The 14,474-nt window shown below is 33.1% G+C and overlaps 1 protein-coding gene across 1 annotated transcript; it reads left to right on the top strand.

The window, feature by feature from the left end:
* Window positions 1-3,384: 3,384 nt before the first annotated feature.
* LOC105325509 (putative leucine-rich repeat-containing protein DDB_G0290503) lies at window positions 3,385-13,077 on the top strand. Its single transcript, XM_066086383.1, has 4 exons — window positions 3,385-10,613; window positions 10,739-11,023; window positions 11,332-11,473; window positions 12,142-13,077. The coding sequence occupies exons 1-4, from the start codon at window positions 3,395-3,397 to the stop codon at window positions 12,308-12,310; spliced, it is 7,815 nt and encodes a 2,604-aa protein (XP_065942455.1). The 5' UTR covers window positions 3,385-3,394; the 3' UTR covers window positions 12,311-13,077.
* Window positions 13,078-14,474: the final 1,397 nt, after the last annotated feature.

The raw sequence follows: 14,474 nt of genomic DNA, 5'->3' as shown, positions 1-14,474 counted from the left end.
AAAATGTATTTCAAATACTGGTGCAATTAGTGTACAGTGTGCAATATGCGTTGTTTTTTTAGAAGAAAAGGACAAGGGTAACTTGTAAGAGAGAGTAAGGGTATCTGGATTTTATAGCGTGCATTATATATCTATATTCAGATTATTAACTTATATACTGGACTGACATTAAATCTTCCATATGTTGTTTTTAAGGTGACTAAATGTACTTCTATAAAGAAAAAATCAACACAGTCAACTCAAAAGTAGAAAATAAGTAATATTTCTTAAGATGATAACATTATTTGAATAAAAGTAAGTATCTTTATGAGAATATTTCATCAAATGTTTAGAATTTAGTAAACTCGATAAGAATAGATTGTGTTATTAAAACATTTAATCCAAAGATATCTTATTTTTCATATACTTGATATATGGCTTCGTATATTCCATATTCCAAGAGGTCTTTTCTTAATTCTTTAAATTAAAATGATTTTCTTTTATCTGATACTTGCGTCCACCGCCTCTAAGAGGGAATCTCAAAATGGGTGAAGAGTGTCTGCTCTATGTCCCACTATGGAATTTCATATTCCTTTTTCTGTAAGTGCGAAAGAGGTTTGAACCCGGAACTATTAGATAAAAAAGTCGACTGAAGTATAAAAAATATATTTTGAATACTTATGATACTCTGTGTCACTAGTTTTTAGAAACAAGTGCTTCCTGGAAAAAAAAATGAAATTGACATTTAAATGATAATGTAAAGGATCAGGCATTTGTTCGTGATAATCAAACTGTCAGGTAAGTTATCAATAATATCAAATTCTCAGCAATACTCGATACTCTTTAAAAATACCATATTGATTTTTTTGTTCATATCATAGATATTTCCTTTATGTTGGAAATTGTGTAATAATATTATAGACTTTAGATTACTCAAGATAGCTATTATTGATTTATGTCTTATTAAACTTCAGATAACACAAATAGGTATCATTGATAACAATATTACAGCGAAATATTACACAAAAATATTTTATCAATATATGTCTTATCATAAAAAACTATTAGATTACAAAAATAGATATCATTGATTTATATTTTTATGGATTTGGAGTTGTGCAAAATAAATATCACTGCCTGTTGTTAACTGGTTTGGTTTGAATAAAGGTTTAACGTATACAAATCTACACTTATCATTAATTTTTTTAGGAAACATGATTAGAATAAGTTTTTCGTGGGTTTTTATTGCTTTGTATTATCTAAACTAAGAATGCTTTAATATAGATTTTAAATATCCACATTAATCTAATATTTAAACTGTTCAATGTTTTAAGTGAAGAATATAGATCCTATATACTCCTATAGTATATCTTGTACATATTTAAACTGTTGACTGTTTTAAAGTGAAGAATATAAATCCTATATACTCCTATAGTATATCTTGGCCAAAAGATAATCAAATAGACATTAAACCTTTTAAATAAGATGATTCACATGGTCTCGAATGACATCTGAGGAAACTTCTGTAGTACAAATCCTCTGAAAACCATTAATCAGATTAACAAAGATTTATTAGAACTTTTGTTAGTAGTTAATAAGTGTTCTTTTATCTCGTGTATTAGGGAAGTGTTTATTATTTCTATGAAGACATTTTCAAAAACAAAATGTTACCGGATAATAATACCAAACCAAAAGCAGCATGGGCGTAAACATAGATTTTAAGTTACCGCAACAATGTATACATATCTCGTTAAATGTTTTGCAAAACATTCTTCAATCTGAGTAAAAGATTATTTAAAGGATTATTGGATACTGCTGTCAAATTCCTTTTAAAGGAATGATGGCCATGTAAAGTCAGTTGTCAACATAAACGGTTTTAAAATACAATATGCATAAATAAATTGCGCTGTTTTGTTGCTTCTCGAAAAAAAAAGGAATTGATACTACTTTTAGAAGGTGGAGTGTACTTCCGATTGAAATACTTAGGCATGTACAGAAAAAATGAATCATTATGCAACTGTAAAAATGTTTAAATCTCAAATACATTAGAATAACGTTCCATAGTTATAAAACTATTACAGTTTGTATATAGTTTTGTGTTCATTTTACAGCATTATTTACAAAACAAAACTAGATAACAAATTGGCCGTTTAATTAGAATATTTCATGATTCATAAAACACGTGAATTTCAGTACATTTTAACTCAAGAAGTATAATCATTATTCAGTTTTGCAAATCATTGCATTTTTAATATTCCGTTCAAAGCGATCAACTCTGTATGTTTCTTGTGCCGGTTTCTCGAAATATTAATAAAACGATAATTTTATTAATTAATATTAATAAAACGAAATTATACAAATACCAAAAGTAATGGGGGTAAGAGCACTGTCCGATTCCACTGTAAACTTAAAACGTAAAACAAAATCAAAGGCCGGAACGGCCACAAAGGCGTCGAACTTACATTTTCTTTTATATAAATTTGAATTTCTGTATTAATAGTCGTATATCAAATAATCTTAGACATAGAATAGAAAAGTATATGAATTAAAGTGCTGCTTTAAAACAAAAATAAGTCTATTTTCTTATAAAAAAGGTTTTGGTGCTTTTACATTTCAATAACTCATTATGGTTACAAAAATCTTAGAAATTTCAAAGTTTTCTTTCTGCTTTAAACAGTCTTTGAACAATTTTCACAGGTTCATAATTTGAATACATTAACAGTATGTCCCTAATTATAATAATAAAACATACTTTTATTTATTTCAATTTCCGTTTGAAACAAAATTCCCTATAGAACGGTTGTTTACAAACAAATCCACAACACGTGTTATCTAAAATGCTCGACCAGACCAACTGCATTATCGTGTTAAATCACTAGACACGTTTATAGCTTACATTTATTTTGGAGACCGTGCCCGATAACAAATAAATTTACATCGCAAAATTTATTTCTATCGGGCACGGTCTCCAATTAAAATGTAAGCGATAAACTAAAATAATGTTTAGTGAATTTTTACACCTGATTGTATTCATCCGCCATTTCTTGATTAAGCAAATTTATACTTATGCAATGAGTTGTCAATAACCAGGGAGGCAAAGTTGGGTTTTTTGTACACAATTTAGTTAAATAAATGGAATAAAAATCTTGTAATACCTTTAATACTTTAAGGAACTTATTTCTTATGCGCATTTAAGAGGCGGTGCAGAGCATGAATTTTTGGACGATTGCCAATCCAGACGATCGCTAGAAGGCTGCCGAGCATTAGCTGGATGCCTTAAAAATTAAGATGTGTTTGCTGTACACAATTTACATGTCTGATATATATTTCAATGGCGATATGCCAAGTCTAGTTCATTTTTTTCTATTTCTTTAATTCTCAGCAATATGCTTTTAAGTGTACTTTCTGTTGCAGAATGAATGAAAACAAGTCATTTCCGTTCAAATGTGTTTTGATACTGGTTTGTTCACTGGTAAAAGGCCAAGTCATTTATTTACCCACTAACGTCGGCCAGCATTCCGTATTCACTGATGGCACAGAGCATAAAATACATAGTTACGAAGAACAAGGGTTACCAACAAGTAACGAGCTTGTAAAGTTGCGTGAGGTGTTTGGCAGACAAATAGCAGAATTGAAACTCCGAAACTTAGAGTTGTACAAGAGAGTAACTATCATCGAAACAAGTTTAGTTGATCAAGGAATGTCGATAGAATCCCATGAAATCGACACCTCGTATCTTAACGAGGGATCCAGCGAATTAAATGCAAAACTACTTAATTTGGAAACCAGATTTGAAAATGAATTTTCGAATCGCAAGCGTGATCATACTGATATTATACGCAGATTGGGTATTCTGGAGTCTGAAATTAAGATTGGTTCTTCAAACCTCCAAACCCTTACATCATCTCTTCGTTCAAAGTCAACCGAAAACGGCGAGCTCCACTCAAAAATACGAGGTATAGAAGTAAATAATACCGCAATGCTTCGTTCAATTAGCAATCTTGAAAGAAAAAATCAAGAAAGCAATCTCATCATACAAAAACTTAATTCATCAAATATGAACATTGCTTCTCGTTTGGAAAAAAATATAACGGAATTAAAATCAACGTCTTTTGACATAGGGGAAAAGGTTGAATCCATTATTTCGTTTCAAGCCACATTAAATAAAACAGCAGAAGAGCTTCGTCAAGTGACAGAGCATAATGGACATCAAATACGGGAAATAAAGCAAAATACATTAGACCTAACAAATGACATTGCGACGATTAAAACTGATTATTTAGAATCCAATGTTGAACAATTTAGAAAAGAACGACTTTCTACTTTAGCTATGGTGACAAATCTCACATCTTATTTTAAAAAAAGCTATCGGTTCCTTTTCACAAGTGTTGAAAGGGTAAATATTTCATTAGATACAATAAATAATACGGTAGGGAATCTCAAAAAATCGTGCAATCATGGTATTTCTAAAAGTGAAAATGATAATTCAGAGCGTCATACAACATCATCTAGCGATACACTTGCTGTTCCGGATTTCTTGAATAAAACGTCAAAACAAGCGGAATATGGCGATTTTCAAATACACTCTTCACTATCGACGGATATCGACGACATACATAGAAGGCTGAGAAATTTAAAGCGTACATTAGTACGATTGACTGATAAGCAGGCCATGACTGAGATGGAAGTGAAAAATCTGCAATCAAACCAAAGTATGGTGACGGTTTCTCTTAATAACCAAAACTATTCTTTGGAATTCCTAAAATCATCTCTTAATTTTACTCTTGGATATCTACATGCTTTCAACTTATCTATACTTAATACATCGCTTTCAATGTCATCAAGTTTTCGAAACTGTTCCCAAAGTAAGATTAATGAATATGATCAGGATAATAATTCGTTATACATAAATTTTCTAAACTTCTTTGAGAATGATTCAATCAAACACAACACAACAATACAAGAATTGAATAATACTGTTAAAAGAATTGTTCTAGCATTTGAAAGATCCTACAAACTTGTGCACAAAACTCTTGAGGAGAAATTCGGCCTTTTACAAAATAAAATAACCTCCATAGATAGACACATTGATTTGGAAGCAATCAATGTAACATTACTACAACAGAAAATATCAGATCTTCAAAATATTACTTATCTCAACCTTACAATGACAGAAAATATATTCAAGATTATGCTTGAGGAACAAATCCATGTTCTGTCAACGAATATATCTGGCATCACCAAACACATTTCTAAACTAGCACAAGCTTACGATAACTTGACAACAGATGTAGACCTTTTTAAAAAGGGTCATGGAATTTCGCAAAACAATGCGTCCTCTAGTTCTCGTGATTTTCTGTCACTTGTTTTTGAGCTACAGCAAAACATGTCGTCTGCACACATAACGACTACAAAGATCTGGAGACAATGTAACTTCACAGAAAAGCGTGTTAGAAACCTTTCATCCATTGTTGCAGCATATAGTTCCTTGGACGTTGATCAAATCAAAAATATCGAGAAGAAAATTAGTATTTTGCAAAACAATATATCCATTATTTCTGTTTCGGTTGGATCTGAGGCAAATAAACTCAGACAGGGGATAGTTAATCTTGAACAAAAAATATTTCATAATAAGACTCAACAAGAAAACAAATTACAGCTCATGATCGGTGCAGAGTTTCAGGTTTTAAAGTTAAATATTTCAGATATCCATAAAAACGTAGATTCTGTGAAAACAACCGTGCAAATTCTCGACTCAAAAACAAATGCAAACAGGGAAAATGTATCGCTCTGTCTTTCAGAAATAAGTAAATTGTCTTTAAATCAAGATCAAACAAACCTCCAACTTGCCAGTACCAAAACAATACTGCTCTCCTTGAAGAATGATTTAGATAACTTGTCGTCCTCAGTAGAAGACATTCGACAGTGTTTGAACCAATCCGTCCTGAAATCTTCTCAACCACCACAGATACAAATATCATCAATGGAGCTGCGGTTTATATATTTTAATCAAAGTCTCATTGAAATTAAGTCCAGTTATAATGATTCGATGCGTGTAATACAAAAGCACGCACGCGAAATTAGCATGCTAAGTAAGGAACAAACGCAACTTGCAAAAAAAATGAAAAAGTTTGATGACAATGTGTCTGACATTAATGCATCTACAACAATCGAGAAAGCAGTTAAGATTCAAATAATGGATAATATCAAAGACTTGCAGAAAAACTTGACTTTATATCAACAAAACATGCAAAGTCTTAAGTCAGCCATCATTGGGTTACAACAAAACGTGTCCTCTGCACACATGACTACATCAGAGATTTGGAGACAGTGTAACTTAACTGAACAGCGTGTTTCAAATATTTCAGATATTGTTGCTTTATGTAATTCCAGTAACGCTGATCAATTCAAAAGTGTACATGTAAAACTAAGTATTTTGCAAAACAATTTGACATCTGTTTCTGTTGGGTCTAAAGCAGACAACCTAGATAAAGTCAAACAGGAGATAGTTAATCTTGAACAAAAAATGTTTCATAATCTGACACAACAAGAAAACAAATTACAGCTTCTCTTGGTTTCAAAGTTTCAGCCTTTAATGGAGAATATTTCAGACATTCAAACCAAAGCAGATACTGTGAAAACAGTGATGCAATTGCTTAAGTCCAAAGTTAATGCAAACGAAGCAAATATGACGCAGTGTTTATTACATGTAAGGAATTTGTCGTCAGCCCATGGTCAAATGGTGAGTATTATAAAAGACATGCAGAGGAACTTCACCCTTAATCAACAAAACATGCGACACCTCAAATCGGCACACCTTCAATTACAACAAAACGTGTCGTCTTCACGCCTTATGACATTAAAGAATTTTACTGAACAACATGTTACAAACCTTTCAGCCATTGTTTCAGCTTATAGTTCCTTGGACACTGATCAGTTCAAAAATATCGAGAAGAAAATTAGCATTTTGCAAAACAATCTATCCAATATTTCCATTTCGGTTGGATCTGAGGCAAATAAACTCAGACAGGGAATAGCTAATCTTGAACAAAAAATATTTCATAATCTGACTCAACAAGAAAACAAATTACAGTTCATGTTCGGTGCAGAGTTCAAGGTTCTAATGTCAAATATTTCAGACATCCAGACAAACACAGATTCTGTGAAAACAGCATTGCAAATTTTCAACACAAAAATCAGTGAAAACGGGGAAAATGTGTCGTTGTGCTTTTCAGAAATAAGCAAACTGTCTTCAAACCATGATCAAACAAACCTTCAACTTGCCTCTGCCAAAACAATACAGCATTCTTTGAAGACTGACTTAAATAACTTGTCGTCAACTGTAATAGACATTCGACAGTTTTTGAACCAATCTGTCATGAAATCTTCTAAATCATCACAGACACAAATGTCAGCAATGGAGATGCGGCTTACATATATCAATCAGAGTCTCATTGACTTTAAGTCCAATTTCGATGAGTCGGTACTTACTATACAAAACCACACTCAGAACATCGCCATATTGAGTAACGAACAAATGCATATCACAAATAGAATTAGAAATGTTGAAGACAATGTGTCTAGCATTGATGCAACTACAAAACAAGACAAATCAATGATACTTCAAATTCAGAGCAAAATAAAAGACTTGAAGGATAACTTGACATTCAACCAACAAAACGTTCAAGATTTTAAGTCTGCATTCCTTGGGTTACAACAAAACGTGTCGTCTGGACACATTACAACATCAAAGATTTGGAGACAATGTAACTTAACAGAACAGCGTGTAAAGAACATTTCGGATCATGTTACAGCATATAGTTCATTGGACGCTGATCAGTTCAAAAATATCGAGAAGAAAATTAGCATTTTGCAAAACAATATGTCATCAATATCTATTTCAGTACAATCTGAGCCAATGAAACTCAAACAGAGGATAGTTTCTCTTAAACAAGAAATAGCTCATAATCTCACTCAACAAGAAAACAAATTACAGCTCATGTTCGGTACTGAGTTTCAGGTTTTAAAGGCGAATATATCAGACACCCAGATCAACGTAGATTCTTTGGAAACATCAATACAATTGTTTGAGTCAAAACTTGATAAAAACAAAGCAAATGTGTCGTTGTGTCTTTCAGAAATAAGCAAACTGTATTTAAACCATAATCAAACAAACCTTCAACTTGCCGGTGCCAAAACAATACAGCATTCTTTGAAGACTGACTTAAATAACTTGTCGTCAACTGTAAAAGACATTCGACAGTTTTTGAACCAATCTGTCATGAAATCTTCTAAATCATCTCAAACACAAATATCAGCAATGGAGATGCGGCTTACATACATCAATCAGAGTCTCATTGACTTTAAGTCCAATTTCGATGAGTCGGTACTTACTATACAAAACCACACTCAGAACATCGCCATATTGAGTAACAAACAAATGCATTTCACAAATAGAATTAGAAATGTTGAAGACAATGTGTCTAGCATTGATGCAATTACAAAACAAGACAAATCAATGATACTTCAAATTCAGAGCAAAATAAAAGACTTGAAGGATAACTTGACATTCAATCAACAAAACGTTCAAGATTTTAAGTCTGCATTCCTTGGGTTACAACAAAACGTGTCGTCTGGACACATTACAACATCAAAGATTTGGAGACAATGTAACTTAACAGAACAGCGTGTAAAGAACATTTCGGATCATGTTACAGCATATAGTTCATTGGACGCTGATCAGTTCAAAAATATCGAGAAGAAAATTAGCATTTTGCAAAACAATATGTCATCAATATCTATTTCAGTACAATCTGAGCCAATGAAACTCAAACAGAGGATAGTTTCTCTTAAACAAGAAATAGCTCATAATCTCACTCAACAAGAAAACAAATTACAGCTCATGTTCGGTACTGAGTTTCAGGTTTTAAAGGCGAATATATCAGACACCCAGATCAACGTAGATTCTTTGGAAACATCAATACAATTGTTTGAGTCAAAACTTGATAAAAACAAAGCAAATGTGTCGTTGTGTCTTTCAGAAATAAGCAAACTGTATTTAAACCATAATCAAACAAACCTTCAACTTGCCGGTGCCAAAACAATACAGCATTCTTTGAAGACTGACTTAAATAACTTGTCGTCAACTGTAAAAGACATTCGACAGTTTTTGAACCAATCTGTCATGAAATCTTCTAAATCATCTCAAACACAAATATCAGCAATGGAGATGCGGCTTACATACATCAATCAGAGTCTCATTGACTTCAAGTCCAATTTCGATGAGTCGGTACTTACTATACAAAACCACACTCAGAACATCGCCATATTGAGTAACAAACAAATGCATTTCACAAATAGAATTAGAAATGTTGAAGACAATGTGTCTAGCATTGATGCAATTACAAAACAAGACAAATCAATGATACTTCAAATTCAGAGCAAAATAAAAGACTTGAAGGTTAACTTGACATTCAACCAACAAAACGTTCAAGATTTTAAGTCTGCATTCCTTGGGTTACAACAAAACGTGTCGTCTGGACACATTACAACATCAAAGATTTGGAGACAATGTAACTTAACAGAACAGCGTGTAAAGAACATTTCGGATCATGTTACAGCATATAGTTCATTGGACGCTGATCAGTTCAAAAATATCGAGAAGAAAATTAGCATTTTGCAAAACAATATGTCATCAATATCTATTTCAGTACAATCTGAGCCAATGAAACTCAAACAGAGGATAGTTTCTCTTAAACAAGAAATAGCTCATAATCTCACTCAACAAGAAAACAAATTACAGCTCATGTTCGGTACTGAGTTTCAGGTTTTAAAGGCGAATATATCAGACACCCAGATCAACGTAGATTCTTTGGAAACATCAATACAATTGTTTGAGTCAAAACTTGATAAAAACAAAGCAAATGTGTCGTTGTGTCTTTCAGAAATAAGCAAACTGTATTTAAACCATAATCAAACAAACCTTCAACTTGCCGGTGCCAAAACAATACAGCATTCTTTGAAGACTGACTTAAATAACTTGTCGTCAACTGTAAAAGACATTCGACAGTTTTTGAACCAATCTGTCATGAAATCTTCTAAATCATCTCAAACACAAATATCAGCAATGGAGATGCGGCTTACATACATCAATCAGAGTCTCATTGACTTTAAGTCCAATTTCGATGAGTCGGTACTTACTATACAAAACCACACTCAGAACATCGCCATATTGAGTAACAAACAAATGCATTTCACAAATAGAATTAGAAATGTTGAAGACAATGTGTCTAGCATTGATGCAATTACAAAACAAGACAAATCAATGATACTTCAAATTCAGAGCAAAATAAAAGACTTGAAGGATAACTTGACATTCAATCAACAAAACGTTCAAGATTTTAAGTCTGCATTCCTTGGGTTACAACAAAACGTGTCGTCTGGACACATTACAACATCAAAGATTTGGAGACAATGTAACTTAACAGAACAACTTTTGCAAAACATGTCAGCAAGCGATGATAAAATCAGTCTTCTTGAGAAGGACGTTATCACATTGCAAAATAACTTTTCAACAATTGTTCATAATATGACAATTTACTTTGAAAAATTAGACCAGATAATGACGACTTCAGGTAAAGGAGTCGATTTTTTGTTGTGATTTTTATTTGTGTAAATTTCAGATAAATAGTTATCTTTTCATTTTTTAATTTATAATTTTCTAAAGCAATTACGTTTTTATATCACGTGTTATTCTCAGGTGAGCATCAGACTCAATTACAAGATAACCATGCTCTAATTTCCTCCCTGGTCCAAAATATCACCGAACAGGATGGCAGATTAAGACAAATATCAGATGAGTTGACACTCAACAGAGAAAGCATTGCGTACGTTGAGAATAATCTAACATCGTTAATCACGAGAATCGATGATGTGTCATTGACTGGTGGTGTAGTTTTGCGGACTACAACACATCCTTTTCCACAGTCAGCACAGACTACTGTCCAGCGAACACTACAGCCTACTACAACAAGTACAGTACACAGTAAGTGTGCCTGAATAATTGAAATATGTTCACTTTAAATGGAAAATCAACTTTTCTATCATGATGGAAATAATCTTTTTCTTTGTAAAAAAAAAAAAATGTCGAACTATTCACAAGGAAGCGTTTTTACATTCAACTTACTCAGTATTTGCCATTTCAAGAACAAGAGGTGCATTCTACATTATAGATTATTGAAACGAAATCATAATACATATGTAATTAGTTTATTTTAAGTATCATATTTGTGATTGCATTTCAAAAGTCACCAAAGTGGCAGTGAAATCTGTATAACACATTTTTATAATCAGCGCGTGTTCGATTGGTGGGTGGGAGTACTAGCAACCAGGGACGCGTGGAGGTGTACGCCAACGGAGTCTGGGGCACAGTATGTGACGACAGCTGGGACAGCTCAGACGCCAGGGTGGTGTGTAGAATGCTAGGATTCACAGGGTAAGTTTATAAAAAAGATTTGAAAGATTGCATCTTTTTAACAGTGAATGCTTATTTTTGGATATTGTCGACGTCGGCCCTTCAACACCACAGGATGTCCAGACAAATTAAATACGACAGCACCACGCTAACGCTCCGTTTGATGATATTTCTGCACAGTTTGGTGTGTTATATGACCAACGCTATCCACACATGTGCATTTAATGCTTTATATTTTTTTATCGATTTTGATGTTTATTTTTAGATTTAAATAAACTTAAGGTAGTTTTAAAACCATGATATACGTTTTTTCATTGTCAAAGATGTAAATATTAAATGGAACAGCCAATTATCGTGTATTTTGGGCGCCTTCATGGAAAAGAATTGAGCGCCAAAATTTTGGGAATTTTTTTTAAATTTTAGGTTGAAATTTATATACTTTAACGGTTTTTTTAATACATATTAGGTTTGTTTAAAATGTTATGAAAATCCTTCCAATGTTGTGTTAAGGCCCGATGGGTGTTACTGAAATAAATGTCACATATTTAGTACAAACATTTAAAGGAAATAGGCACTGAATGTAAAAATATAACTCCATGAAAACGTTGTGACACAAAAATAACCAGCATGAGTTTCGTGTCTTTCAATCATGATTTTCTATCAATAACGGTTTTAATATTTATATTCAGGTCTTCCAGTGCCTATGAACGAGCTCGCTACGGAGAAGGAACGGGTCGAATTCTGTTGGACGATGTCGATTGCGCTGGATGGGAAACTTCGATATTTTCATGCCGCCATGGTGGACTTGGCGTCCATAATTGTGGTCATTCAGAGGATGCGTCTGTTATATGTTACTAGGTACATTCTTCAGAGATTTTTTCCATCAATATTGAATTTATTGTTTTTTAAGGATGGATCTTTTTTTTTTATTTATATCCAAATATTGTTCAAATCAACATGAGGCAAATGGGCAACTTCTCTCACCTGAGCAGCAATAGCCAAAATCAAATCAGATTTATGGTCATTTACAAAATATCTGGACAATGTTGTAGAAAAGATGCTGTATCAAAAGATTCTACAAAATTTCTCCAGATATTCTTATGTTAAACATTGAGCCCCGTTTTGTAACATGGTTATTTCACATAAAGGGTATTAGTTCTCAAGAAACCCTTAAACAAAAATATACAAACTTACATCAAACTTTGAGACCCTGGTGTGGCCCAAAAATTGTCCAAGTGTCACAATTTAAGCAAATAAGAATCAAGATGCTTGCATTAAGTAAAACTATGTTTTATAACATTTGAGTTTTGGGGAATAATTTAATTTTCCCAATGTAACCACCCCCCCCCCCCAAAGTGGCCCCACCCTACCCCCAAAGTTCATGATTAACCGAAGTTACAGATATTTTAGACAAAAGGTTTTAGAAAAGATTTTGAAAGATATTTCTCTACATATTAAGCTGTAAAAATTCGACCCCCACCCACCCCAATTAAGGTCCACTCTACCCTGAGGGTGATGATTTGAACAACTTGAATCTATCCTACCTGAGGATGCTTCCACACAAGTGAAAGCTTATTTTGGTCTATTAGTTTATTTCTTTAAATTCCTTTGTAAAAATTTTACACCCCCACCCCCCACCCCAACCCGGTGATCATGGTTTGAACAAACTTGAATCTACACTAACTGAGGATGCTTCGACACAAGTGACATCTTTTCTGGCCAATTGGTCTTCGAGAAGATTCTCTATATATCCTGTGTAAAAATTAACCCCCCACCCCACCCCACCCCCCTTTTGTGGCACCATCCTACTCCCGCGGAGATCGTGATGGAAGAAGTTTTAATCTACACTACCTGAGGAAGCTTTTACACAAGTGACAGCTTATCTCCCCTTGAAACAGGCCGTGGATACTGTGAATCATTAGATTTCGTGGTGGCTCAATTTTCGTAGAATTCGTGGCTACCTCTCATCCACGAATATACACCCCCACGAACTAATAAACTAGGGCTATAACGTCAGAATCCTTTTGTATGTATACGAAAATACACGAAATTACGTCCCCTCGAACCTGAAAAATTTAAGCAATCCACGAAAATTGGCCCCCACGAATTTTAATGATTCCACAAACTTGAATCTCCTTCACCCAATAATGCTTTGTGCTAAGTTATGTTGAAATTGGGCAAGTGGTTATGTAGAAGACGAAAATGTAAACATACGGACGGACAGACAGGCAGACATAAAGTGATGAGCTAAAAACTACAACCATGCATTCTTGACAATTTGCTGATTTGAATACAAATATAACCTGTAAATTCATGTTCTTATTTATTCTTTATGTAACCGATTGTATCCTGTTGTTGTTCAAACATTTCAAGCCTATAAAATGTTATAGTAACAAAGTAATAACTTTTCATTTTATATTTGAAGACGTGATTCTGTTTGTGAATTTGGAAAAATATATATACTGTGTGTATAAAATATATATGTTTAATGTAGGCCTATATGGATTATATAGTTTAAAATTCGATATTTCAATTGAATGCTTGCGTTTTTGTTTGTGAATTTGCAATAAATATCTTTAGTTTAATGTATATGAATTGTTGATTTTAGAAATATAAATACACCAAAATAAATGCTTTATTTATATTCTTCTAAATAAAATCATAATCACTATACATTTAAATGACTTTTTCTTGCATCATACTTTAGTAACGCGACAAAATTCCCCGAGATGTTAAGAGCTTTAAATATAACGTTCACTATGTTAAAAGCTACGAGCTAAGGGGCTGTTGTATCCATCAAACAAAGAATATGGAAGAACTGAAGTTTCCTGTTTTTGTAAGCTTTGATTGATTCACAAATTTTGGGAGATTCATAGTGTCTACAGTCGGACTACAGACAATGTGCTGAAAGATTTCCGAGGCATACACTCAATACAGTATTTCCGTTTCTCGTTAATGAAATTTTTTTCTGAACAATTTGTTTCTAAAAAATTTGGGTAAAACCCTTATACATACTGTTACC

The sequence above is a fragment of the Magallana gigas genome, chromosome 5, assembly GCF_963853765.1.
Source record: "Magallana gigas chromosome 5, xbMagGiga1.1, whole genome shotgun sequence".
Lineage (NCBI taxonomy): Eukaryota > Metazoa > Mollusca > Bivalvia > Ostreida > Ostreidae > Magallana > Magallana gigas.
Note: the sequence above shows the minus strand (reverse complement) of the source record. Positions and strands in the feature narration are given on the sequence as shown.